This window comes from Betta splendens, chromosome 4 (assembly GCF_900634795.4).
Source record: "Betta splendens chromosome 4, fBetSpl5.4, whole genome shotgun sequence".
Classification (NCBI taxonomy): domain Eukaryota; kingdom Metazoa; phylum Chordata; class Actinopteri; order Anabantiformes; family Osphronemidae; genus Betta; species Betta splendens.
The window spans coordinates 562,571-589,642 of NC_040884.2; the positions used below are offsets into that span (position 1 = coordinate 562,571).

A 27,072-nucleotide genomic window follows, 5' to 3' on the forward strand; every position below is an offset into this window, starting at 1 on the left:
TGAGATGGTCTGACCCAGGTCGTTCACCTGCACAATGAACCGAACTGATTGTGATGTTTGATTATTGTATGTTTCAGCAGTTCCCTCTAGTTTCAGCGAAGCTGGCATTTACTTGACTTGAACGTGAACGAAGCACAATCACTTGTCTTCTCTCTAGTGGACACGAGTGGTACTGCAGCCAGCCACACCAACGTCTCTGCTCCGAACTATCAGTTCCCTCCCTCACCCCTCCCTCCATCTACCCGTCCCTCCATCTCTAACCCCTCCCTCCCGCCATGTCTCCCTCACCCTTCACTGACTTCCTCCCTCCCTCCCTGACTCCATCTCTCTCTCCCTCTCTCTCAGTGATCTTCAGCTTTACCGTCATGAGGTAAGGAAACCGACCTCTCGTTCTTTTTTTGTTTTACCATCAAATTGAGCTTCTTTTTTTCACAATAATGCGGGAGAACAGATTCCGTGTTGACGCTCTTTGCATTTCTCAGCCTGGCTCATTCCAGTTCGACCCACCTCCATTAAACGCTGCGCATAAAGACACAAAGGCTGTGTGATTAGTTGGTATTGAGAACAACCAGTCCGCATTTAGAACTGGTCAGATTTTAGCTTAAAAGCTGCATTTCCATCACCTGCAGCTGATCTGTCATTGCTGCGGATTTTGGGGGATGGGAGGATGTTTTCTCCATCATACAGGCAGAGGGCTGAAGGATGGGGGATGAGGATGAGGAGGGTGAAGGAGCTGATGAATCATAGATGTCGTCAGAAAAGCAGCAGCAGCAAAAACATTTCAGAGGCCAAATGTAAAAAGAAGAAGAGAAATAGAAGAAAGATGCATCTTCAGATGTTCAGTGAATCTGCTGTAACACTGAGCTCGTTCCTGTGGGTCCAGCGTGTTTGTTTTCTAGTGCTGCTGGTCCTGTTTTGGTCTTGAGCTTGTTGGGTTTCACGCTGTTTGTTTGTTTCTTTGGTTCTTTTGCGGCTTTGACTTGGAGAACAGTGATTTGTGATAAAGCAGGCTTTTTGGAGGAATCATTGTCTCTTATTATCAGGTGTTGCCTGCAGCTCTGCTGTCAGTGTCAGTAGAAGCAGATCCCAACGACCTCTGTCCTCACAGTCAATTGATCCATTTTGTTAACATGGTCTGTCACACACGAAGCAGGTCAGCACAGAACAATAAATCCAAATGACTCATATCCAACCAGAGAGCTGATGAAACAGCAGGAGAACATCAGCAGAGGGTTCAATGGTTGGACCAGCAATTGGAGACAGATGGTGATCAGCTGATCAACAGAACAGGAAACATAAAACAAAACGTGGAGACTCTGTCTGTCTGTCTGTCTGTCTGTCTGTCTGTCTGTCTGTCTGTCTGTCTGTCTGTCTGTCTCACGTGATGATCATTTAGAACACTGGGTCAGAACTAACAGATGTTGGCATCATCTGGAAGATGAGCATAGGGTCTGTGTTTTGTTGGTCACTGAAACTGGATCAGTCCAATATTTGTAGAGGCTGAGCAGTGGATCAAAACAAGTAAATGTTAAATAGGATGAACCTTAATGTTACAGAAATTTCTGGGCCACAGTTTTCTGTCGGTTCTGATGTGTCTGTGCCTTTATCTTCTTTGTCTGGGTCCTGGCTCCAGCAACGCTTGTAACCAGTGAAACTCCTTTTTCCTCCAGATGTTTCAGCCCCTCTGACATTCAGGCTGTGGTAGGACCGGCTCTGCTCCATCATTGTCACCGTTGTTCAAATTTATATCGGTTCATGTCAACGTCTCTGTCTGGCTCAACCAGCACAAGTACAACCATAACTGGACCTGGTGCAGTTAGAGCTGCATGAATCACAACGCGGGGGCGGAAGATACGCCATTTTCCCCTGCGCCTCCTTCTCTTTATAGCCTGGAGGATACGGTTGCCACGGTAACCAGAGTGTCAGAGGAGGGAGAGAGTTGGGGGAGGAGCAGGATGAGAGTGATCCATTTTGTCTTTGTTTAAAGATGCAACATGTGAAGATTCACCAGAGAAAAACTAAAGCTAGATCCCAGAGGAGCACTCTGCCCAAACACAGGTCAGGGGTCAGAGGTCACAGGTCACAGTTGGGAACAGGGGGGTCTTTCATGTACAGTATCTGTATGTATGTCTCATCGGCAGCTTTGTTTGTGTCCTTCCTTTCTCTTTGTGCCTTTGATGCTCCTGTTTCATTCCTCCATGCCGTCGTCACATACTGTATGTAGGTCACACGTGTTGTTTCTATGGTAACTGCATCATTAACCAGCTCCATTAGCACTCACTGTCAAAAGCTGCATTTTTACCCAGCAAGCTTTGGTTTGTGTATGTGAGGCAGAGACGACATACTGTAAGGAAGAAAAAGCTATCACAATATGTCACTGGTGGGGCTCTGTGATCCAGGAAATAGTAAAGAACTCCAGGTTTGAGCTACATAGTCCATCAGCTGCATTTTAATAAATAAAATAAAACATGGACAATATCATCTTCATTAGATCAAATTGTGAATCTTGTTTGTCACTCAATCATCCTGTTCCTACCCACAATCCTCTGGGTCATTGCCTCATAATCAATGCAGCTGTGACCTTTGGAACATTGACTCCAGATCTGCTGAGCTGAGCAGAAACCTTAGAAATAGTCCTGTAGCCTGAGGTGTTTGTACTGAAGGTCACAGGATAAAGGGCAGTGTGAGAACGTGCAGACTCATTAGTCCAGGTCCAGTCGAGCCTGAGAACAAAAAGAGTGGAAAAACTAATGTCATCTCCAATTCTGGATCAGAAGAGAGGAGGCTTGAACCTCTTATGCAAGAGACTTCGATTCGCACTGTTACAGTATGTGACAGAGGACGACTCGTTACACGTCCCCTTACTGTGGCCTGTCAGAAGCGTGTTGGATTTGAGTGCCGGCTGTGGTGAAGTCACCACCTCCTGCTGTGCTTCTTCCTGCAGGGGGCGTCGCAGGGTCTGAAGATGGCCAACGCCATGGCTTCCTACGACCAGCTGGCCCACCAGGTGGAGGCGCTCCGTAAGGAGAACTCCCACCTGAGGAGGGAGCTGGAGGATAATTCCCACCACCTGTCAAAGCTGGAGACGGAGACGTTCGGCATGAAGGTCAGTCTGCTAAAGCAGCTCCTCAGTGATCAGCATGTGGGGAAACAAAGTCCAAGACGGACGAAGTAAGGAAGCATGAACTTCCCTAAAACACGAAGGAAACCCTGGTGAACCTGTGAGGTCAGACCCAAAGCTGAACACAAATCATCAACGCTCATGTGTGACCACGTGTGACCGGTTTTGTTTCACTCTCATCAGTAGATGCTGTATCTGAGCTTTGTTATTGTGAGTAGTGACAAATAACCCGAACCAACTGTTGCTGTGGTTCCGTCGCTCAGTGACTTGAACTGGTTCTGGATCCTCGTGTTTAGTTTTCTGACTGTCCCTTGTCTTCATGCAGGAGGTACTGAAGCAGCTGCAGAGCAAGCTGGAGCAGGAGGCAGGAACCCTGGCGTCGTCGGGGAGGAGCGACGTGCTGCACCAGCTCAAAGGTCAATGAATCCACTAAGCAGTCAACTAATTAGTCTGCTCTCGGTGGAGTCAGATGAGTCTGAGCGGCTGTTGTGATCACTCAATTGTTCTCCTCAGAGCTTCACATGGACCTCACCAACTACTACGAACTCAAACACCAGCCCCACAACCTCCGTCTGCTGCCCAGCAGCCTGCTCGGGGTTGAGGGCTCCGACGTGGAGGACCGTCTGGCTCTGCCACCGTCCTCCTCCTCGGTGGCGCCAGTGAGCAGAGCCAGGAGTCCGCTCAGACCTTCGTCCCGTCAGAGCGCGTCCAGGGGCGAGGCCGCTGCCGTCGTGCTGCCGCATCATTTTCTGGACGGAGCTCCACCGAAAACGGCTGTGATCAGTGGCGCTGATGGACGACTGAGCGACCATCACCTGGAGGAGCTGTACAAGGAGCGGTGAGGAGCATGAATGTCAGCTTTAAACGTACCTGGACAAATGGTGGCACCGCTTGACTAAGGAGCAGCGTGGCTTCTTAGACTGAGCCCAGCACTAAGGCGTGATGTGTCCCTAGGAACCTGCTGCTGGGGCAGATCGACCGCGAGGAGAGGGAGCGCTGCTGGTACTTCAGCCAGCTGGAGGCGCTATCTCAGAAACTGGCCCAGCTGCCTCAGATCGACACGGTGAGAGTCACTGTGATGAGATGCTGTCTCGGTTCTACAGCAGCAGGCTGACATCAGTTGTGTCTCTAGTTCTCTCTGCAGATGGATCTGATCCGGCAGCAGCTAGAGTTTGAAGCTCAACAGGTTCAGTCTGTGATGGAGGAACGATTCGGTACCAGTGACGAGATGGTTCAGAGGACTCAGGTGAGAAACTGGAAAAGGACTGATTCATATACAGTAAGGGTGTGGAGAACAAACAGGACCACAACAGAACCCTATGTGTGTGTGTGTGTGTGTGTGTGTGTGTGTGTGTGTGTGTGTGTGTGTGTGTGTGTGTGTGTGTGTGTGTGTGTGTGCTGTAGATGCGTGTTGCTCGATTGGAGCAGCTGGAGAAGGAGCTGCAGGAGGCTCGGGGGAATCAGGAGAGTCAGCTACAGGTCGACACACACACACACACACACACACACACACACGAACCACAGAATGTACAGTAATCTAATCCATAATCCATGTTTATAATCTATGTGCAAAGCAGAGACAGCTTTAAGATTTAAAAAATGAGCAAAATACAATTTGAGAGACATTTTGAAAATGTCAATTTAATAAAAATGTAAAATTAAGAAGCAAAACACAAATCAGAAAGAGACCATAAAAGCAGGTTGTAGGCTCTACGAAGGCCCCTGGTGGTCAGAGTCGGTCCAGGTCTTGCTGACTCCAGGTCAGCTGCTGCAGGTTCTTCACGGTTCCTTCGACCACTATGTCGACGTAACACCAGTGTTTGTTACAGTGGTTGTGGTAGGCTTCACTGGAGTCGCTCCCATGCAAGCTCCACCTGACGCAGCAACACTGAGCCTTCGTAGGCCCAGATCCAAAAGGCAGCGTACAGAGGCTCAGTGAAGGTGGAGGTGAAGGTGTGGAGGAGGACCATGGCGTCCTGAGAGACGCAGTAGAAGGACAGAGTTCCTGCAGACCAGTCCAGGTGAACCCCGACTCTCCGTGTGAAGGGCTGAGGTGAGACGGACCGGAGCCTCCTTCCGTTGTAGCTCGGGGTGTAGCTTCCCTCTGAGCACTCCAGGCTCCAGGACTGAGTGTTGTGTCCCAGCAGGCAGCGCTTGGTGTCTCCATCTCTGGAGATGCTGTTGTAGGCGAGGCCGATGTCTGCGCCGCCGCTCCACTCTGCCTCCCAGTACACCGAGTCCAGCAGCCCCTCCCTGCACAGGACCTGAGGGCAATGCAGGAAGCGCTCCGGGTGATCCGAAGGTCGCTGGTCTGACCACATCCGCGTCGCTCTCCTGTTGCCATCGCTGAGATGGAGCTCAGAGTTGGCAGTGTTGGGGTCAAAGGTCAAATAGGTGGCAACTAAGAGGAGCAAAAGAAGTTATTAGATGAATAACTGGCTTTATCTATTTAAATGAAGTCTGTATTTTTGTATGACGTTTACTGGCGTGAAACCTAACGCTCCATGCAGGGAGCCTGGTCTTACAGTTCTTCGGTGACCACAGATCTTCTCCTAACTGAGACCTGCAAAAGGAAACACGTGTCAGTCTCTCAGGTACCATGTGTTACATCAGAACCGGCAGGTCGGACCCATCTCACCCCATGGCGTTGCGTCTAGGACTGAACAGGCTGACGCCAGGCGAAGGCCCGACGTCTGTAGCGACCTTTGGTTCGTCGGCTACCGGGAACCGAACTTGAAACACAAAGTGTGGAACTCATTAGCTAAGGTTGAGAATGTGTGTGACATTCTAACCTTGGGTTTAGTGTCATCTTATGTCAGAACCTCCAGGTCCATCATTTACTTTTGCCCTTTCAGTTTATTTCTATATGGTCTCGTCCACTTTCCAAGCTCGGGTCCTCTACCAGAGGCCAGGGAGCTTGAGGGTTCTGCGCAGTATCCTTGCTGTTCCTAGGACTGCACTTTTCTGGACTGAGATTTCGGATGTTTTTCCAGGGATCTGTTGTAGCCACTCCTCCAGTTTGGGGGTCACTGCCCCCAGTGCTCCGATCACCACAGGCACCACTGTGGCCTTCACCTTCCAAGCCTTCTCCAGTTCTTCTCTGAGCCCTTGGTATTTCTCTAGTTTCTCATGTTCCTTTTTCCTGATGTTGCCATCGCTTGGTATTGCCACATCCACCACTACGGCTTTCCTCTGTTCGTTGCCCACCACCACAATGTCTGGTTGGTTCGCCATTACCATTCTGTCTGTTTGTACCTAGAAGTCCCACAGGATCTTGGCTCGCTCATTCTCTTTCTCTCTATATATATGAAGTTATATACATATATACAGTACGTACTGTATATAGTCACATATATAATAATACATTTTTTTTACTTAATTACATTTTGAAAGCAACAGAGAAAAAAGCTCCACATAATGCCGGTGTTTCTAATAACCCACCTCTGTGTGACAGTTCTGGGTCCGATGGATCTGTTGTGTCCGTCATGGCATGATTCCTGGTTTCAGTGATGAATGTCTCCTTGTTCTGCTCTGGGAAGTTTATTCTATGACCAAAGTCCAGTTTACCATTTCTCCCAACAAGCTTTTGTGCTTTGGACGAGTCTTCCTTGTTGTCTTTGTCCTTCGAAAGTCCGAATCTAAATACGCTGAGTAGATCGTTTCTGAAGTGATGAAAGTCCTCCTTAAGCAGAGTCAGGGAGCTGATCGTCATTCCCCCCTGGTTTTCAGAATCTCTGTGGTTGTTGTCGAGTGAAGGTGCCTCTACAGCCACAGCTGTTTTGGTTCTAGACATCATCCTTCCTGCTTGTGGTGTTTGAGGGAAACCTGCCTCTGATGCATTTGGATTCGTTTGGTTGTTGTATCGGTTCTGCTGTGACGGAGTTTGCGTGGGGGGACGGTCCAGCTGTTCCTCGCTGTGAACCCGCTGACTGGTGTCTGCTTCGTCAGGAGTCATTACGGGCATTTGCTCTCTCCTGAACAGAGCCTTGAACAAGCCTGGGGCCCTGCTGGATGCATCCATCATGTCACAGATTCCTGAATTGTCCTGGGGTGTGCTTGTGTCCGGGACGCTGTCCTTTGCTTCATTTCTCCTGCTTTTATTGTTGTTGCTTCTCTCAGTCTTGTCTTTGTCGAGCTCTGATAGGCTTTGCTTAAAACCACAGAGTGGTTGTTCCTCTTTCCTCTCTGTCAGAACTTCCCCTCTGTTTGCCAAAGTTATACCAGTATTTTGGTCTTTCTTGAACAGATTTTTCAAGGGATCATCTTTCCTTTCAGATTTCAGGACTTCTATTTTGTCTTCCTCGTCTTTCTGCTTTGTACGTTTGAATGTAAAGTGTTCTTGTCGTTTCTGGCTCAGGCAGCTGAGCGATGTCTCTGCTGGCTGATCTGTGCCGTCTCTGGACAAGCTGAAGCTGACGTCCTCTTTCAGAAGCTTCAGGACACTGATGCAGGGTTTCTCCTCTGTCTGAGTGGACGGGTCGTCTCCAGGTGTTTCTGTCCTTTTCTGATCTTTCATCCCATTATCTGTGTCTTTGTCCTCTTTTTGGTGAAAGTTGCTGCTGCAATTGTCCAACTCTCCAGTCAGAGACGGATTTGACCCAGCGTGATCCAGATAATTGAAACCGGTTGTTTGACAGGAAATGCACGTGGTTCTTCCTGGATTCAGCCTCTCCTGAGTCGGTTCCGATGAATTTGGACCCAGTCCGATAAGCTCAGGCTGATTCAGTCCGTCTCCTGTGCCGCTGTCTTTGTTCTGCTGTGACAGAGTTTCCCTAAAACCCCAGTCTAGTTGTTCCTCTTTCCTTAAACATTTGCTGTTGTCTCCGTCTGTCACAACTGCTATTTTGGAGTCTTTCTTTTTCTCTTTTTCCACTGAAAGACCAAATCTGAAAAGATTGGAAAGATCATCTTTAAAGTGATTGAGGTCGTCTTTGAAGAGGCTCAGGTGGTCAACCCTTTTCTCTGGTTTAAGAGCTTCATGTTGCGTCTTGAAAGCCTTCAGCAGGTCGTCTTTCAGGAGAGTCAGGGGGTGGAGCGTCCTTCGCTCCGTCTGAGGACAGTCTTCTTCTTCACTCATTAAATTGTCCTTCTGCGGACACACTGTAAAGTCTTTCAGGACTAGACTCATTCTCAGTTTCCTCTGTCCTTTGCTGTAAAAGGCTTCTTTAATTCATGTCTGCTATGATCAACAGTGAGGTGTTAAATGTAATACTGAACACAGGAAAAAGAAGTCACATACATGTCAATTATGTGTCCACAACCTCTGAATCCTCTGAACACGGCAAACAAAGACGTCAGCTCTGAGATTTGAAGTCAAGTTCCTCTGTAACGTTCCCATTCCGGTTCAGGCTTGTCCAAAGCAAATCTGGTCCCAGTTCAGTTCTGTCGGAGCGTTGCGCTTCTTCCACGTATGTGAGTTCAAGCGTCCAAGCAAAGGTGTCGACGGATCAGAGCCGGCTGGAACCTGCGTCTCTGTGTCTTCTGTTTCTGGTTCGACCAGTTTGTCTCCATATTTTGCTCTGTCAGCGGAGGAGACGCTTGGCTGCTCACAGACTGACGAGCTCTGTGGAGTCCAGACCAAGACATGGTTAATGAGCTGCAGGACAGCTGAAGAAGCAGCATGTGAACCTACAGCTTCACCTGCTCTGACATCAGCTTCAGACTGGTCCTAAACTAGATACTCAGCTTTCTTATTTAGTTTATTGTGCCAGCCTGTCTCTTTGCTTCTTCATTTAGTTTGTGGCCATACTGGCCTCAGATAGTTTCCCCCAAGCTTTTCTTATTCTTATTCTTGGAGAGAGTGTGAAGCAGAACTTGACCTGGAGTTTGGTGGCCATAGGCTTTTAGCTGAAGTAATACTTTCATCACAGCATTTTGCCGAAGCCATAACCATGAGACAGACTAGTGTCTGAGACACTGCACTGAACTGAGTTAAACCCCAGAGAACTGCAGCTGCTGGACTGGACCAGTCACGTAAGACAGTAGCTCTCCGCCTCTAGACTCATCTGGTTCTGGTTGCGGCCCCACTAAGCCGCGGGGCCCCCCCTCCTGTCTGCGATGCCTGTCTCCATCTCCGGCTCGTTGCTATGCAGGGAAGCCTGAGCAGCGCCGTGATTGGCTGTCTCCAGGCTGCAGCGCTGGCATGAGCTGGCTTTCCTGACATAAAGAGAGCGAGTGTCTCTATCTTTTCTCTGCTCTGCTCACTTCAGAAAATAGTGTGAAGAAAAGTGTGAAGATGTGTTAGAGAGAAGACACCTCATGGTTCTGACCTCCGATCGATAAACCGAATCACCCTTTACCAACAAACACGCAGGATTAGCTTTAAGCTAAACATTCAGCATTAGAATAAGTGTGATCCACCAGTAAATTGCTCTGGAACACAAGCAGCAGGGAGGACATTCACATTTCACACACATAGTCACCTCTTTGTCTGCAGACAGTCTCTGGTTCTAAAGCGCACACATTACACCCATGGCGTTACCATGGGGACGGGATGGAGATGGGGGATGAAAGCTTTCAATTGGCTCTCAGAGGATTTCAGTGTGTGAATCCAAATGAGGTTTATTGTGTGTGTGAGCTGCTACTGAACGATTCCCCGAAGGTTTCATGGTTACTTATCAAGAAGCTGGACAGTCTGATGCAGTAGGACCATCTGGTTTTCTTATCACAGCAGTTCTGCAATGGTTTTGGTCCCACTCAATTATGTCAAGACATTTCTGACTGTTTTGATTAGGAGTAGAAAAACTACTTATATGTTGTTCATTGATTATTTTGAATTAAAGGGAATTATTTTCAGCAGATGTTTTAGCTAAACTTGATGAAATTAGAAGCATCTCTCAGCTTTTCTTTTCATTTCTGAGTTATTCTCTTTGAATTGGAGACACAAGATCTCATAATGTTTCAGGACTTTCTCCAAGATGAATGTTGTTCATCCTCCTCCTCTCTGTGCAGCTGACTGGAGCTGAGAAGCCTCCTGCTGGAGAACCAGACATCAACCCAGCATCCTCTTCAACCTCTGCAGCAGCTGGAACAGATGCTCCTGCAGACGGAGGCAGCAAGGTACCAAAGCTGAGCCGGGTACAAGTTAATCCAACATGTTTCAGATACAAAGACAACATTCATGTTGGATGTGGAAGATTTACTATTTGTTTACCTTTGTAGAAAGCACCATGACACAGAAAGGACTGAGCATGAACAGCTGGACTCATCAGCTGTGACCCGTCTCCCTTTCACAGGTGGAGATGGTGTTCTGGCTGCTCTCCATGCTCGCTAACAGAGACAAGGAGGAGCTGTCCCGCACTCTGTTGGCTCTGTCCAGCTCTCAGGACAGCTGCATCGCCATGCGGAAGTCTGGCTGCGTCCCTCTGCTGGTGCAGATCCTGCATGAAGCTACGGGTGGCGGGGGTGGTCTAGGGGAGACGGTCCCAGGCACCTGCAGCCGCGAGGCCAAGTCCAGAGCCAGTGCGGCGCTCCACAACATCATCTACTCTCAGCAGGACGAGGGCCAGGCCCGCAGGGAGATGAGGGTCCTGCACATGCTGGAGCAGATCCGGACCTACTGTGACAGCGGCTGGGACTGGATCGAGAGCCACGCTGGGACACCCTCACCTGGAGGAACCAAAACCCTTGGTAAGATCTGTTTTACTGAGCTGTCACGACCCAACACTGCAGCTGGGTCCTATGACGCTTTTCAATTCAATTCAATTCAATTTTATTTATATAGCGCCAAATCACAACAAAGTTATTTTAAGGCACTTTACAAAGTAAGGTTTAAAACCTCACACAACTAAACCCAACAAATCCCACATACAGCAAGCATTTAATTTTGTCTGCAGACATCCCTGAACCTGTGGACCCGCAGATCTGCCAGGCCATGTGCGCCATCATGAAGCTGTCCTTTGAGGAGGAGTACAGACGGGCCATGAATGAATTAGGTTAGTGGAAACCCAACACTTCCGCAGCAGCTCACACAGTCCTCTGAGCTTGTGTTGCTGACGGTTGGTGCTGTCTTGCAGGTGGATTGCAGGTGGTGGCTGATCTGATCCACCTGGAGCAGGACATGTACAGCATGCAGAACGACCCCATCAACACAGCCCTGCGACGCTACGCGGGGATGGCGCTGACTAACCTCACCTTCGGAGACGTCGTCAACAAGGTCAGAGACAGACGGAGCAGGAGCTGTTAACACACTGTGTTTGCTGGCCTGTCATTAGTGAACTCAGCTCTTTTCCAGTATTCTAATAGTAATGTGAATCTGAATCCTCTAGGCCACTCTGTGCTCCAAGAAGAGCTCCCTGCAGGCTCTGGTGGCCCAGCTGGCCACAGACAACGAGGAGCTTCACCAGGTCGTTTCCAGCATCTTGAGGAACTTGTCGTGGCGAGCCGACATCAGCAGCAAAAGAGTCCTCAGAGACATCGGCTGTGTGTCGGCGCTGATGACCTGCGCCCTGCAGGCCACTAAGGTAGCGACTTAGCAGCAGGTGGATGAAATGGATGGATGAGGTTAAGGTAGACGGAAACTCCAGCATCATACAGTGAGAGCACACGTTTTCATATTACATACTGTATGACGCAGTTAAATCGAACCGGATTCAAAAACAACAGCCCTTTTTATAGTTAGAGGTAAGACATGTCAGAACTGGGAACATGCCTGAGGTTTGACTCATTCTTCATCAAATATCACTGAGGTTATTCGCATAACAAAATATCTTCTTATTCAATATACAGCATTCTTTAAAAAACTGTGTTACATAGAGACGCTTCGTTTTGAACATTAACCGACAGGAATGATTCTCTGATCTAAAACTGACAGTTTGTGGCAATGTCTTCACATGTTGATGACATTTCATGTTAAGAACATTTGACATTTTCTGCGATAGAGTGCTCGTACTGTGTTTACTGTTTCACAGTGTTCCCCACTGTTCAGAGCTTCTTGGTGGATGATACAGTGCACTTTAACTGCCTCACCTCCGCTCTCCTGCCCCTTGGCGCACACCAGGAGGCCGTTCGTTTGCCATCCATCCGTTGTAGCTCCACATAACATGTCCTATTTAAGTCCTATATTGTCAAATGTATATGACACAGCTTCCAAAATGGCTCTTTTGCGTTTCTTTGATGTTGTCATTTTTAGTGCGCTGTGGCAAAATTTTGGAATTGGAATTGGAATTTGCTATGGGCCAATTAAAAATGTTTGGAGGAATCCATGGGGTCCTGCAAAAGCAGATCCACCTGCAGCAAATATGATCAATGGTGAACATTTTATGTATGGTTCAATGAAATCAGATCAAACTTTAGCTCTTCAGCAATAATTAACTTTAGAACAACTTCAGACAACTTTGAACATGGAGCTGAACCCCCTACATGCTGTAGCTGAGAGGAGGATGCTGGTCCAACTCCTCTCTATCCTAGACAACGCCTCCCAACCCCTACACAGTGTGGCTGGACAGAGGAGCGCCTTCAGCCAGAGGCTGATCAGTATTACTGTAGCTGCTCCACAGAAAGCCACCAGAGATCCTTCCTACTGGTGCCATCAGCCTGTACAACTCCTCTGTCTGTAACGGTCCACCTGTACTGTACCTGTGAAGTATATAATAGGGATAATAAGGATATATAATAGGACATGCGTATATGTATGTACATAGAAAGTAGTGTCCATGTGTGCATGTATATGTGTACTGTATACATACAGTATGTATGCATAGTGCATATGATAATACTTCTATCTGTGAGAGCAATCACAAGTGGGAAAAGCAAATGTTTTTTGAATGTTGAATCATGAAACAGCTACTGTACAATTACCTACTGTGTCAAGGAACAGAGCTGTGCTTTTAGGACAGGGTAACTTTGATGCTGCAGTGTTTGTGTAGGCCAAATAATATATGTATTTGTCACTGCTCTTCCAGGAATCAACCTTGAAGAGTCTTCTGAGTGCTCTGTGGAACCTATCTGCTCACAGCATTGACAACAAGGTGGCCATCTGCGCAGTGGATGGTGCTCTAGGCTTTCTGGTCAGTACGTTGACATACCGCTGTCAGACCAACTCACTTGCCATTATTGAAAGTGGGGGAGGAATCCTACGAAACGTGTCCAGCCTGGTTGCCACACGAGAAGACTACAGGTGAGCTTCCCCTAGAACCAAGATGGTCATTAGTTTGTCTTTGTTTAACAGAAGTAATGGATTATTACTAGCCGCAAGCTTCTCAAACGTAAACACCAGTTTATAATGAAACAGTTTATTTCATCATAACAAAATGTTGTTTGTACTTTTGTAAATCAGTGCAAAATTTTATCAGACACAATGTTTGTGACAAGCAGCTTATCACAGTCAAGGTCACGTTTATTGCCCAGTTGCCCCACTGGACGTTTCTTCAGCTACATTGCTGTATGACTGGTTGGTTGTCATCCAGTCACTGCGATGTTGTTCACCTGAGCCTACAGTACAGTAAGTCATACTGCTGAACATCTGCTGAACAGTTATCAGGTTGTTTTATTTCTTTACAGGCAAATCCTCAGGGACCACAACTGCCTCCAGACTCTGCTGCAGCACCTGCGCTCACACAGCCTGACTATAGTGAGCAACGCCTGTGGGACTCTGTGGAACCTTTCAGCCCGAAGTTCAAAAGACCAGGAGCTGCTGTGGGACCTGGGAGCTGTGAGCATGCTACGAAACCTCATTCACTCAAAGCACAAGATGATTGCCATGGGCAGTGCTGCAGCATTAAGGAACCTTCTTGCCAACAGGCCATTAAAATATAAGGATACTGCAGTGGTGTCCCCTGGCTCTTGCATGCCCTCGCTCTATATGAGAAAACAAAAGGCTCTAGAAGCAGAGCTGGATGCCAAGCACCTGGCAGAGACCTTTGATACCCTGGAGAAACAAAGCCCCAAGCACATAACCCTCAACAAGCCCCTACGGCACATTGAGAGCCTGGTGAAGGATTATGCATCAGACTCTGGGTGTTTTGATGATGATGAGGGGCCCAACATGTCTAGCAGCCTAGACACGGGAAGCTTCTCTATGCTCTCCATGTTTCTAACTAACTCAAACGTCCTGCAAAACCAGCCTCGTAAAAGAGACAGTGAACCTGAGCGGGATATAGAGACGCCTCCGGTGGTTGAGAAGAGACATGTACAAACAGAAGATGTGGTATCTGCTGCTGCAGAAAAGCTGGCAAAGAAGATCACCAACACTGTTGCCAAGATTGACAGGTTAGTGGAGGACATCACAATGCATACGTCCTCTGAAGACAGTTTGAGTCTTAGCTCAGAAGATCACCTGGCAGACTGGCCTTATGGACTGGATGAACTCAATGAAGCTCGAGCAAAATCCTGTTCTCCCTGTCGTCTCTCTGACACGAGCAGTTTTGCCCACAGGGAAAGGCTCAGCAGAGCCCACACCCTCTTGCGCCTCAAAACTGCACACACAAGCGTCTCAACAGACAGCCTGAACAGTGGCAGCACCAGTGATGGTTATTGTGGCAGCAGAGATCAGATGCAACCTGCTCCCAGAGCTCTAATGGTGCACCAACGACCCAACCAGCTGGATCTGAAGGTGGCTCATCAAGAGTACCTCAACATTGTCATGAATCACATTAACCAGCAAGATATTCCAGAGAGAGATTCTGAGAACAACAGAGATGTAAAAGCCATAGAACTGAACAATACAGATACAGAAAAAAAACAGGATCAAGCTGTACATACTCCTGTCAGTGTGTCAACTAAAGTCTCCTCTGATGTGAGCATGACTTCAATAAAACTCTCTCCTTCCTATCAACAAGTGCCACTCATTCAGAGTGTGGCCAAATTTGGTGTAGCAAAGACAGCCATTAATGTCCAGGCTGCCCAAGCTATGAGAAGACAAGCATGGGTACCAACTGTGATGACCGGAGGGAGTATTACAAAGTTTTCTCCAATGACATCCACCAGAAGCCCCACCATCGGCACACTGGAGACAGTCCAGAAATACTCTGTGGAAAACACCCCCATCTGCTTCTCTCGCTGCAGTTCATTGTCCTCCCTTTCATCTGGTGATGGAGCACTGGACGGACAAAGTGAAAATGAGTTAGAAAGTGACTCCTCGTTAGAAATAATTGAAGTGGAGGGTGGAGAAGAGGTAAAAAGAACAGAAGAGGATGAAACATTGGAGGATGTGAGTGACAGCCAGCTGCTAGTCACAGATTTGAAAACCCTCCCTAGCAAAGAGACTGATCCCATCGAGATCCCATGTCCTGCAAGAAAGGAAAAGATGTTTCTTAGAGGGGTTTCACCAGCCATAGTTGAAGATCAATCTCCATCTAGTTCATCTGAGAACTATATCCACGAGACACCTCTGGTCATGAGTCGTTGTAGCTCAGTCAGTTCTCTGGGCAGTTTTGATTCTCCGTCTATTGCCAGTTCCATTCAAAGTGATCCATGCAGTGAGATAATTGATGGAACAATAAGCCCAAGTGATCTTCCGGACAGCCCGGGGCAAACCATGCCTCCCAGTCGAAGTAAAACTCCCTGTTGCGTCGACTCAAATGGGCCAGAAATACAGACTACAGGGGTAGCTGGTCAGTGGGAAAACAGCCTGCGAAAATTCATGGAGATCGCAGATTCCAAGGAGAGGTTTAATCTCCCTCCAGACCTAGACACTATGATCTACTTCACGGTGGAAAAACCCACTGAGAACTTCTCCTGTGCTTCAAGCTTAAGTGCTTTGCCTCTACATGAGCACTACATACAGAAAGATGTGGAACTCAAATTGACCCCCCTACTCCAGCAAAGTGACAAACATCTCCCTTTCCCTGATGAGGATGAGCAAGGACCCGACCACGGGGAGAGATACAGTGAGGGAAACTCTGACGATGACATTGAAATTCTAAAAGAATGCATCAACTCAGCAATGCCATCCAAGTACAGAAAAGTCAGACCTTCACTGGTGACTATTCCGCCTCATATTCTCAATTCCCAGATGCGAAAACCCATACACCTTCCAGTGTACATGATGCTCCCCAATGGTAAAACCCAAATGTATCCTGGAAGAAGAATTGTTATTCCACAGAAAGACTCAAAGTTTGATGATTCATCCTTCACGGATTCTGCAGAGGGAACACCTGTTAACTTTTCTAGTACCACATCGCTAAGTGATGAAACACTTCAGTATCCAGCTAAAGCCAAAGGGGCCAAGGACTGCCCTGCTACAGGGATGAGCAAACAGGAAATGCTCAACGATGAGGCAAAGAGGATCGAAGACTTAAGAATATTCTCACACTTCCACAAACCAAACAACAGGGTGAGTCATCCACCCGAGGTCCAAATGACCAGAACCACCAAACACGTCATTCCCACTCAGAGGGTGCTGATGCAGAGCAAAGAGGTGGCGGATAGAGTGGCGAGCCAAAGAAACCTTGACCAGTCTCAACAAAAGAAGAGGCAAAGTTACAGCCCAGTACCGAACCTGGATCTGCCTGTCATAACGCACAGCACAGGTCACCCCAATGCAGGGCTTCAGAAAGTATATACAGTGTTTCATTCTTCAGGAGACATCAGCGACTTCTATGATGATGAAAATGAAAGAGATGAAGCCTGTAAACCAACAAGCAGAAAACACATCAGTGATACAGGCAGAAACACGCTCTCCCAGAGCATGACCAATATTGGCAGGATTGATAACAGCCATTCAAAGTCCAGAGGTTTTCATCGGATTAAACAGAATCTGATAAAGGATGAATCTCCAGCATGTTATTCACTCAGCTCCTCTCTTAGTTCCCTGAGTGACGCTGACTTTGAGGACAATAAATCTACAGCCCAGCAAATACTGTACAAAAACAGACACAATAAAACTCTGCATATGGTACAACAACAAACAAGACCTGTGACCATTAATAGCCAGTATGACGAACCAAGCTCCCCCAGCTCTGTGAGCATGGACTCAGAGGATGACCTCCTACAGAAATGCATAACCTCCGCCATGCCAAAACAGAGACGGAGACTTGCTGCAAGGAAGAAGAAAGGTGAGAGCAGTCAGAAACAAAAGGCCTCTGAGGTGTGGAACATGGATGAGGACATGGACAGTGATGACATGGCGTGGGATAAAGATTCAGATCTCAATAGTGTTGAATGGAGAGCTATACAGGAAGGTGCTAACTGTGTGGTCACTGAGCTGCAGGCGTCAAAGTCTTCCTCTGAAGACACAGAATCAGTCTTGTCATTCATGTCTACATCCAGCTTTACACCGAAAGAACGCAAGTTTGCTAAAGACAAGAAAGCAAATAAACCTTTAGACTTTGCGCAGCGCAAGCCTGTTCCAAATCTACCTGTTGTTTTCAGAGGAAGGACAGTGATCTACACACCGCAAAAAGACACAGCACCATCACAAAGGCCTCCTCCCAGGAAAATACCAAACAAGACAGAGGCTCCAAAAAATCCAAACCTTGCCCAGCACAGATCAAAGAGCCTTCATCGATTAGGCCATACCCAGGACACGCAACTGTCTTTGCCAAAGAGGAGCTCCACCCCACCTCCAAGGATACCAAAAAGCTCATCCTCTGGATCATCGCAAAGCTCGACACCAACCAAGCATCAACAACACAAGACAATAACCCCAACCCAGACAAAACAATTCACTCGGAAAAAGAACATCATAACGACTAGCAGCCCCCCAGAAAGGAAAGGCCGATCTCTTGCAAATCAAAATGAAAAATCACCACCCCCTAAAACTCAAAAGTCACCTGTCCGGATCCCATTCATGCAGAATTCAGTGAAGCAACCCAGACCTCTGTCACCACTGGTAACTAACCAAACAACCAGCAGGCACACCAGTCATGTCACTGGAAAAAAGTTGCTGCCCAGCAACCGTTTTGACCTGATGAGAATGACGTCTGTCCATTCAAGTGGTGGCGAGTCTGATCGTAACGGATTTTTCAGACAGTTAACTTTCATTAAGGAATCAAAGAGACGCGACGGCTCAGCAGGCAACATGCAGGGATCCCAGAATGGATCTCCCCGTAGAGCAGTTCCTGGAGCCTCAGCTGTCTTCCTCTGCTCATCACGCTGCCAGGAACTTAAAGCCGTTGTCCAACCCCCAAGAAGAGTCCAAGCACAGCACACCCAGAAGTCAGAGCATGGCTTACAGAAGCAGGCTACAACCCCTACCAGAGCAACGTCTAGCGAAAGGGACCCCTCTTTGAAACGTCCAACAAGGAGAACTAGCTCAGAAAGCCCCTGCAGGGCGGCTCAGAGAAACCGGCCTGGCAGAGCGTCTGGAGCCTACAAACACCAAGACAGAGATAACTTTAAACGTCACGCATCATCGCCGACTATAAACATACTCAGCCGAGTGACCAGCCGTTCTTCCCTCCGCTCATCATCCTCTGATTCCAGTGGAAGAGCAAAGAGTGAGGATGAAACCAAGAAAAAAGGGCAGAGATCCACTCGGTTAAATGACAGAGTCACCTGGAGGAGGATCAGGGATGAGGATGTACATCAAATCTTAAAAACCACTCTGCCAGCCAATGCATTACCTCTGGTGCCTACTCCTGATGGGGAACAGCCTAAGACACCAGGTCTCCCAGGAAAACTGCCAACCATACTGCTAGCATCTCGCAAAACAAGTGATGCGACAGTGCAAACAGAAGATTTTACAAATAACAAGACCAACTTGAGCATGTCTCCAGCTATGGAAGCAGCTCCGGTGATCTCAGAGGAAGTAGCAAGACTCACTCTCCTCAACATGCAAGATGGAGAGTCTGAAGGTTCTCTAAGGAGCCACAGCACCATGTCCACAGGTGCATCAGATGGCCACATGGCAGGGGTGGTACACTTCCGTCAAGGATCGCCTAGCAAAGCTGTCCGAGTCACTCCATTTAACTATACCCCTAGCCCTATGGTCTGCATCCTGCAACACACACCAAGCCACACAGCCACAAAGAGCGAGAAGTCAGGAGAGAGAAGTGAGTCATAGAGCATCTAGTGGATTCACTGATGACCTCACTGGGTCCTGACACGCAGGCCGACAGACCTTTCCCCATTTTCTTTTCCCACTTGCAGCAGAATGGATCATAGCTTCCATCTTCCACTCCTACAGATGGACATATGCATTGAGACAGGCCTGAAGGTCTGGCATTGACAAACTTTTACAGATGCACTCACGAAATAAAAATGCATCTTTTTGTACCTTTTTCTATTTGTAGAAAATCATTGCTTGGTAGAAATTTAGTGAAAACATAAAGCATAGATGATTACATGTAGTTCTCCAGTCAAATCACTGTTGTTCTCCTGGACATGATCACATTATGCAACCCTCTGAATGACAACTCAGCTGGACACTTACCTGACAAGGTACAGAGTGTGGCTGACTGTTGATACGTCCTCTGGCATGTAAAGTTTTTTACTTCCTCTACATTAAAGCTTTGGCACTTTGCTTCAGCACGCAACTGATCATGGTAGACTGTGAGCATATGCTACACTCAGAGCCCCGGAGGGTTCAGGGCACAATTTCCTTCCAATAAATGCTGTCCACCTCACAAAGAATTTAAACTGTTCCCTTGGAGTAAGAAACACAGACATCACAGAAACCTTTCATTGTAAGAGAAGAATAGTCTAAGGAGCCTTCAATATTCTGACTCCAGCAGTGGTGAGGCCTACAAGGCGCATGCTCACTAATGTGAAGGCAAAGTGTTGCCCTGAAAACTACTGGGCTCGGTTTCCTATTGCTGCTGATAAATTATAGTAAATATCGTCCTTCTCCATCGGCTTCACACACTGAACTCGCTCTTAACCAGTATTGTAAATAATGTGCAAACCTACTAAACCTTGAATGCTTCCTGGTGGGCAAAACTGGACACACTGGATGCTCTTCAGTGTCACTGTCAGTGTAGGTGAACCCACCAATGTGATGACATTTGTGTCTGCTACTAGATTCAGGTTCTTGCTGTCATCTGTTGGGAAACAAAATGCCACTTTCACAAAGCGATGGTCAGGCAGGTGTGTAGAAACGTGCTGATATCTGCGTAACTGTGTTGCTGTAACAGTAGTTATAAATGAGAAGTCGACCACTATCCTGTGTAGTTGTACCGTCATTGCTCAGTGTACTCAAAGGTTAGAAATGAACTCGCCTACAACCAGGCCACTACTTCTAAAGCATGTCTTGAATAAAACCCAGTTTTGGAATTTTATTCATTCAGAAGCCACATTTAAGTACTCAAGTGAACTGTACCAATGATATTTATAGGAGCCATTATGTACTGTACACGTCTGTTTTTGAGTTTGTGGAATGAGGTCTGCTGCTTTGACCCACCACAGATCTGCTGCTCTTTACAGAACCCAGACCTGTGAGTTGCACTCGAAACAAAGACCAGTCAAAGAAGACAATTTAACCAATTCTCGATACAGCAGAGAACAGAAGTCGTGGGGCTGCAGTCAGTTTGTACCTGCAGCTGTTTAAGCTTCAGGCTGTGATTAAACTGAGGATCCCAATGTGTCACTCTGAAAAGGAGATGAAAAACACACAATAAAACACAAACTAAAAAAATACAATTTAGCTTTAGCATTTGTTGCATAAAACAGTCAAAAATAAAATCTAATTATTTCATTTCGATTTTTAGCTTCACAGTTTTAATATCCTTACGGACCCCGGTAGAACCCCACAGGGCTCTAATGCATGGGGGGAAATAGGCTCTGGGGTCCATAGGGAGACATTTGGCTCTGTTCAATCATTTCACAAACTCAAAAATCTTTTTATCTCCTGTCAACCTGCAGATGAATAAATAAACTTCGTTGCTGATACTCAACATGATGATGGTGGTTAGAGCACAACAGTAACGGATGATGACATCAATAAACTAGTACAAATGAATTTTACCTCTCATCACAACTGAATGATGAACCTGCAGCTGAAGAAGGCCACAGATGTGACAGTGCCACGTAAAACTAGGAAACAACAGAGGTCGATAAATGTTTTCATTAATCAACAATAGGTGAGGTGTTTCACTAAACCGCTGTGGTGACATATTAATGCAGATGGTAACATCACAGCCACATTATGCTTTTCGTTTCTTTCTACAACATTATTGTTAAAGATTCAAACTAAAACCTTGTGTAAAAAAGACAAAATCGTGATATTAGTAAGTGAGGCAGACGACTCAGCATAGACTCCACTAGCACCAGACACTGGGTTTATTTATCTCCGAAGCTGTAGACTCAACATTTTACAAAATACAGATAAAATTAAAGTTCCAACTATGTTATGAAATAAACCACATCGTACGTTTAGATCGGAGCCAAACCTCCTGGTGCCTAGTAAAGGAACCACATCCCTTGCATAGGTCAGAGGTCTGCCAGCACCAGGACTCCTGAAGCCAGCGTCCAGCTCAGAGGTACTTCTGTTAACTTGTCTTTCAGCCGAGTTAGAGTCATTTAAAAAGTCCAAGAGAGAAGGGGAGTCTGTGACAGCAGGTAGTTTTAGGTCAGAGTGGTTGACCTTTGACCTCTCCCATGTCTTTGTCCAGTCGATCCCCCGTCACCCTCAGATCCTCCCGCTGTCGCTGCAGTTGAGCTCGAGCCTCCTGCAGCTGCTCGTTCAGCTCTAGATACCGACGGCACTGCTGGAACTTCATGTCCACGTCACTGTCTACAGGTTGGGATGGCTCTGAAAGGCAGATGTGACAGACGTGCTCAATGACAGCAGAGACCAACAAGAAGGACCCGGATCTGCTTTCATTTGCTCAAAACATCATGAAGAGAAATGACCAAAACCCTCCCACACCCCAATGCACCAAGCATTTAATCAGATATTTATATTTAAATCAAAGCCTCCAACACGTTCACATCTGCGCATGCTTTAAGAATTCTCTTTATCAATGTCCATGATGTTGTGGGACAGCTGATCGTCTAACATGATTGGAGCTCCACTCCTGTCTCTTATTAATTGTCACCTTGACCCGTCTTCTCCAGGATGCTGAAGACGGGGTCGTTGGGGGCAGCCCAGTCCACGTCTTCCAGGATCTGGTCCACAGTGGGGGGGTCCGGACGGCTGGGAAGCACCACGCGCTTTTTACTTCTAGAGGCGATGTTCATTGCGCTAATGACGCAGCTCCACGAAATCAGGTCCGGTTAAGACTATTGGAAATAGACGAAGAAATGACGAGTAATAACGAGTGAACAGCTGCTGGCACCGTCACTGGGCCTCAGTGACCGCGGTGAATGTGATCACAATGCATTATGCATCCAGTGTTTCCGCATAGAGATGACGTAGGTGCTTCAGTTAGCGGCTGCGCTAAAGACGTCTGTCTGCGGCAGCTAATGCAGCCACGTGAACTTTCTGAGCCGGCTTTTAAAGGACGAGTTAAATGTTCATCAAACGTCCTCGGAAATGTAACCTAAACACTGTGTTCGCTAGAAACCACGAACAGCGGAACCTCAGCAGGGCAACCGCAGTCAAATTAGCCGTTATTCACTTTTCCGTGGTCAAATCAGCTGTCGCTAAAATAGAAGTGCGGCATTCGTGCGATAATTACGGTAAGACACACCGTAATGAACAATGGAGACGATATTGGGACTGATGTCCTAAGGAAACAAACAGTAAATTTAAGCAACGATGGAATTTACAGTGTATGTTAAAAAAATATTCGCTAATGGAATGTTGGCCTTTATTCTAAAACTTGGCTTTGAATAAAATGAGTTCTTCAAATTAGTACATCACCGTTCCTTCACAGGTCTAATTAGTACTTCATGGACTACAGCAAATATGAGCTTATTTTACTGTACAGTTTTGGGGTAATCCCGTATTTTACAGTAACCACCCTTAAAGGAATAGTGGTCTACTAATTTGAAGAACTCATTTTATTGAAAGTCAAAGTTTGGTCATTAAAATCAATTCAACTTATAGTACTGTAAGATACTTTAGTAATGGGTTACTCCAAAACTATTCAGTAAAATAAGTTGATATTTGCTGTGATAGTAGCCCATGAGATACTAAGTAGAAGCCCATGAAATACTAAGTAGAACTGTAAAGTTAGTACTACTACAAATTTAAGGAACAGGATTTATTGAAGTTCAAATTTCAGCTATTGATGTCAAGGCTGTTTACTGTACAATACTTCATTAATATATTTCTCCAAAAATATACTGTAAAATAGGTCCGTGCATGAAATGCAATTCATTATTCATGTGTAAAATTAATATCGAATAACGTATTTTTATGCGGTGTTTCATTTACGTAAGTTGGTAAAACACATTTGCGATCTCCTTTTCTCCACTTTCAAAACGAAATAAGAAAAAAGAAAACCGGGGGGCGGGGCCAGTTGCCAAACTTTCACAATAAAACGGATAGACTTCCTGTCTCAGAGCCTGCTTTACCTGCGGGAGAATAACAGCCACTCAACCTGCCTCACAATAACTGAACTCATTGCGAGCCATGCTTGCCCTAATGTGCATCGCATCATCTTTGTGAGACACTCTGACCTGCAGTGTGGGAGCCCCACAGGGGACTGTTCTGGCCCCCTTCTTCTTCACCCTCTTCACTGCAGACTTCAGACACAACTCATCTGGCTGTGTTCTGCAGAAGTTCTTAGATGACTCTGCAATTGTTGGACTTATTACTGACGATGATGACGCAGAGTACAGAGAACTGACACAGAACTTTGTGGACTGGTGTCAGCAGAACCGCCTTCTAATCAATGCAGGGAAGACAAAGGAGATAGTGGTGGACTTCCAGAGATGTCAGTCTACACCCCCTCCTCCAGTGAACATTCAGGGAATGAACATCCAGACAGTACCTGGGTGTTCACCTTAACAACAAACTAGACTGGACTAACAACACAGACGCACTGTACAGGAAGTGTCAGAGCAGACTCTACCTACTAAGAAGGCTGAGGTCGTTTGGAGTGAAGGGGACACTCCTGAGGATTCTCTTTGACTCTGTGGTGTCATCAGCCGTCCTGTACAGTGTGGTCTGCTGGAGCAGCAGCATCACAGAGAGGGAGAGGAAGAAGCTGGATAAGGTCATTAAGAAGTCCAGCTCTGTCCTGGGCTGCACTCTGGAGTCAGTGAGGGAGGTGGGAAACAGAAGAGTTCTGGCAAAATTCACATCTATGCTGGACCACGAGTCTGACCCACTGCAGGACACACTGTCTGCTCTGGAGAGCAGATTTAGTGACAGACGGATCCACCCTCGCTGTGGGAAGGAGAGATTCCGCAGGTCTTTCCTTCCTGCTGCTGTCAGACTTTATAACATGGTGCACATTTCTACCACACTGCCACACACACGCTACATCTCCAGAGCAATTGCACCAGACACTTTAATATCTCACTCACTTTGGTGCAGTCACCTTACCTCATTGTTATATGTACATGATGTTGATAACCTGTGGAGTTCTAAGTTCTAATTTCTTATAATTATTATTGTGTTATTTCTTCTGTATATATATGTCTATATGTCTCTGTGCAACATGGTAATTTCCCCATCGCGGGACAATAAAGGTATTCTATCTATCTATCTACCTTGCATTGAACATCTTACGTGCATGTTCTTATGATGATAAAGCAGCAGTCCTTTTTTTTCACAAAACATTTGTAGTCAGAACTGCCCATATGTTTTTTAACCAATGTTTATTTACCAAGTTTAAATCTGCCAACTCACAAAATCTTCAACATCTTCATGGCTGAGCTTTATAGAACATGTAAAATGTAATATTATCTATCAGCATAGAAACATATAAAACAATGGCTTAATTATTTGAAAACAAGTTGCTAATAAAGCTACAGTTGCTACTGTGTTCCTCAGATCAGGATGACCGATGAATCAGAAACAACAGTGCATCCTGGAACACTGTGGGTTCACCTCTTGTAATGCAGTCCTATGACCTATATGAGGCTGAGAGACAGTCAGCATTGACACAAATGTCCTCTTTTGGCCAAAATCCCTTCCACACCCCAGAAGAACAACAGCATGCAGAGCTATGATTTGGGACTGCATTACAAGAGGTGAAGCCACAGTGTTCCAGGATGCACTGTTGTTTCTGATTCATCTGTCATCTGCACATAAGATGTTCAATGCAAGGTATGATGACTACTAAAGCAGGCACTCATCTGCTCTGTACATACAGTAACACCTTGATGTTGCGTGACAGATCATCTGATCACACACACTTTGCCTCAGAATCTGCCTCACAAAGATGATGCGATGCACATTAGGGCAGTCATGGCTCACAATGAGTTCAGTTATTGTGAGGCAGGTTGAGTGGCTGATATTCTCCCGCAGGTAAAGCAGGCTCTGAGACAGGAAGTCCAATGATGGAGCATGTCTGAACAGCCACAATAAACTGTAATAAATCACTGTTTAGAATACTTGCAAAGATCGGCACAACATTAGAGCGTCTTCCTGGGCATAAGAGCATCAACCGGCCAAGCAGGAGGACGCGATTTCAGTCTCACCATAAACTGAAAATCACCGGAACACCGCAGATGCGCTAAATTCTTCCTCATCAGGTGTCGACAAGGTCGTGATGTCGCTGCACTAATGAAGCAGGATGCACAGAAAACTTAGCTTTGTTGGCATGTGATTCTGTAAGTGACCCGACGGTGGCGAGCTGACTGACCTGTCATTCCTTTAGCAAACGCCATGAGTCGTAACGTAATCGACAGTTGTCAGCACTTGGTTAAATGGCTGGGTTAAATAAATGATTTAAATAAATAATTGTTTCGTTGGTTAATGTTAACAATGTGGATCTCAGTGTGTGTCAAAACACGACCGCAATCCTTCAAGAGTTACAAATATTTGCCGATGTTGCGCTTCAAAAGCTCTTGGGCGTTTTATTGTGAAAGTCCGGCGACTGGCCCCGCCCCCGGTTTCCCTTTTTCGTATTTCGTTTTGAAAGTGGAGAAAAGGAGAATGAGTAAATCAGTATATCGCAAATGTGTTTTACCGATTTACGGAAACGAAACACAGCATGAAAAGACGTTGTTCAATTTTCATTTTACACATGAATAATGAATTGCACTTAATGCACGGACCAAAATAAGTTTATATTTGCTGTGGTAGTAGTCCATGAAGTACTAAGTGAAGGAACAGTGATGTACTAATTTGAAGAATTCATTTTATTGCAGGTCAAAGTTCAGCTATTGATGTCAAGCCTGTTTAGTGTAGTAAAAGGTAACTCCTTCCCGTTTATCCTAGAAGCGACCAGCAGTGTGACATGCTAACCACTGCACCAGGCCGGGGCCAGTTTTGGAGTATAGTTACTCCAAAACTATGCAGTAAAATAAGTTAAAATTTTATGTGGTAGTAGTCCATGAAGTACTAAGTTGAACTGTGAAGGAATGGCGATGTACTAATTTGAGGAACAGGTTTATCAATTTCCAAATTTTTGGGAAAAGGCCAATTGCTTTTTTTTATTTCATTGTTAAGTTATTACAAACATACACAGTAAATTCTATCATATGATAATTATTGCACTTGCAGTAGATTCCATTCAGAATTAGACCTAATATCAGTTCCATTGCTCGCTATTAAGACTTTCAGGTCTCTTTTCAGTGGCCGCGACAGTTACCGTAAGTATCGCAAAATCGCGCACCTCAACTATAGCAACGGCTCATTTGACCAAGAAAAAGCAAACGACGGCTGATTTGACCGTGATGCAGCGCACGACGGGATTTCAGAGGATGGACCTTACACTCGATTCTTGTCCCGACCTGAGTGCAGTCGTCTTTCAAACTGTTGCGATCGGGTCCAAATTTCGGATACACCTGGAACCGGACATCAGCAGCTTAACAAACACGAGAACCAAGCGTTGCTTCATACTTCCGTTTGTACGGAAACGTCAAGCCGTACGTCACTCCGTCGACGTACGTCAGCCACGTCTATGGCCACGCGCGCACGGACGTTTGTGTTGGAATGTGATAAAGGACTATTATTGTGTAATTGTTGTTACTAATGTTTGATGTTTTATGATGAATGTTATGTTTCTACTGTG

General features: G+C 46.3%; 3 protein-coding genes across 5 annotated transcripts; 1 reads left to right on the top strand and 2 right to left on the bottom strand.

Annotated features, from left to right (window-relative positions):
• The first annotated feature begins 265 nt into the window (after positions 1 to 265).
• apc2 (APC regulator of WNT signaling pathway 2) lies at positions 266 to 20,892 on the top strand. 2 transcript variants are annotated; one of them, XM_055508561.1, is made up of 14 exons: positions 266 to 370; positions 2,945 to 3,106; positions 3,447 to 3,537; positions 3,635 to 3,959; positions 4,076 to 4,184; positions 4,254 to 4,367; positions 4,526 to 4,600; positions 10,073 to 10,198; positions 10,357 to 10,750; positions 10,957 to 11,055; positions 11,137 to 11,276; positions 11,389 to 11,583; positions 13,024 to 13,238; positions 13,622 to 20,892. In XM_055508561.1, the coding sequence occupies exons 2-14, from the start codon at positions 2,966 to 2,968 to the stop codon at positions 19,062 to 19,064; spliced, it is 7,467 nt and encodes a 2,488-aa protein (XP_055364536.1). In that variant the 5' UTR covers positions 266 to 370; positions 2,945 to 2,965; the 3' UTR covers positions 19,065 to 20,892. The 2 variants fall into 2 exon arrangements, with proteins under 2 accessions (XP_055364536.1, XP_029001832.1); XM_029145999.3 differs by having other exon boundaries at positions 10,073 to 10,180.
• LOC114853082 (uncharacterized) lies at positions 4,736 to 9,978 on the bottom strand. Its single transcript, XM_029146000.3, has 4 exons — positions 6,563 to 9,978; positions 5,760 to 5,853; positions 5,647 to 5,684; positions 4,736 to 5,522 (listed from the first exon to the last, which is right to left on the bottom strand). The coding sequence occupies exons 1-4, from the start codon at positions 8,247 to 8,249 to the stop codon at positions 4,966 to 4,968; spliced, it is 2,376 nt and encodes a 791-aa protein (XP_029001833.1). The 5' UTR covers positions 8,250 to 9,978; the 3' UTR covers positions 4,736 to 4,965.
• A 357-nt stretch (positions 20,893 to 21,249) lies between the features above and the next one.
• On the bottom strand, positions 21,250 to 26,939 carry c4h19orf25 (chromosome 4 C19orf25 homolog). Of its 2 annotated transcripts, none has more exons than XM_029146006.3 (3): positions 26,792 to 26,939; positions 22,036 to 22,219; positions 21,250 to 21,749 (listed from the first exon to the last, which is right to left on the bottom strand). In XM_029146006.3, exons 2-3 carry the CDS (start codon positions 22,175 to 22,177, stop codon positions 21,568 to 21,570), a joined length of 324 nt encoding a protein of 107 aa, XP_029001839.1. In that variant the 5' UTR covers positions 22,178 to 22,219; positions 26,792 to 26,939; the 3' UTR covers positions 21,250 to 21,567. The 2 variants fall into 2 exon arrangements, with proteins under 2 accessions (XP_029001839.1, XP_029001838.1); XM_029146005.3 differs by having other exon boundaries at positions 26,773 to 26,931.
• Between the last annotated feature and the right edge of the window lie 133 nt (positions 26,940 to 27,072).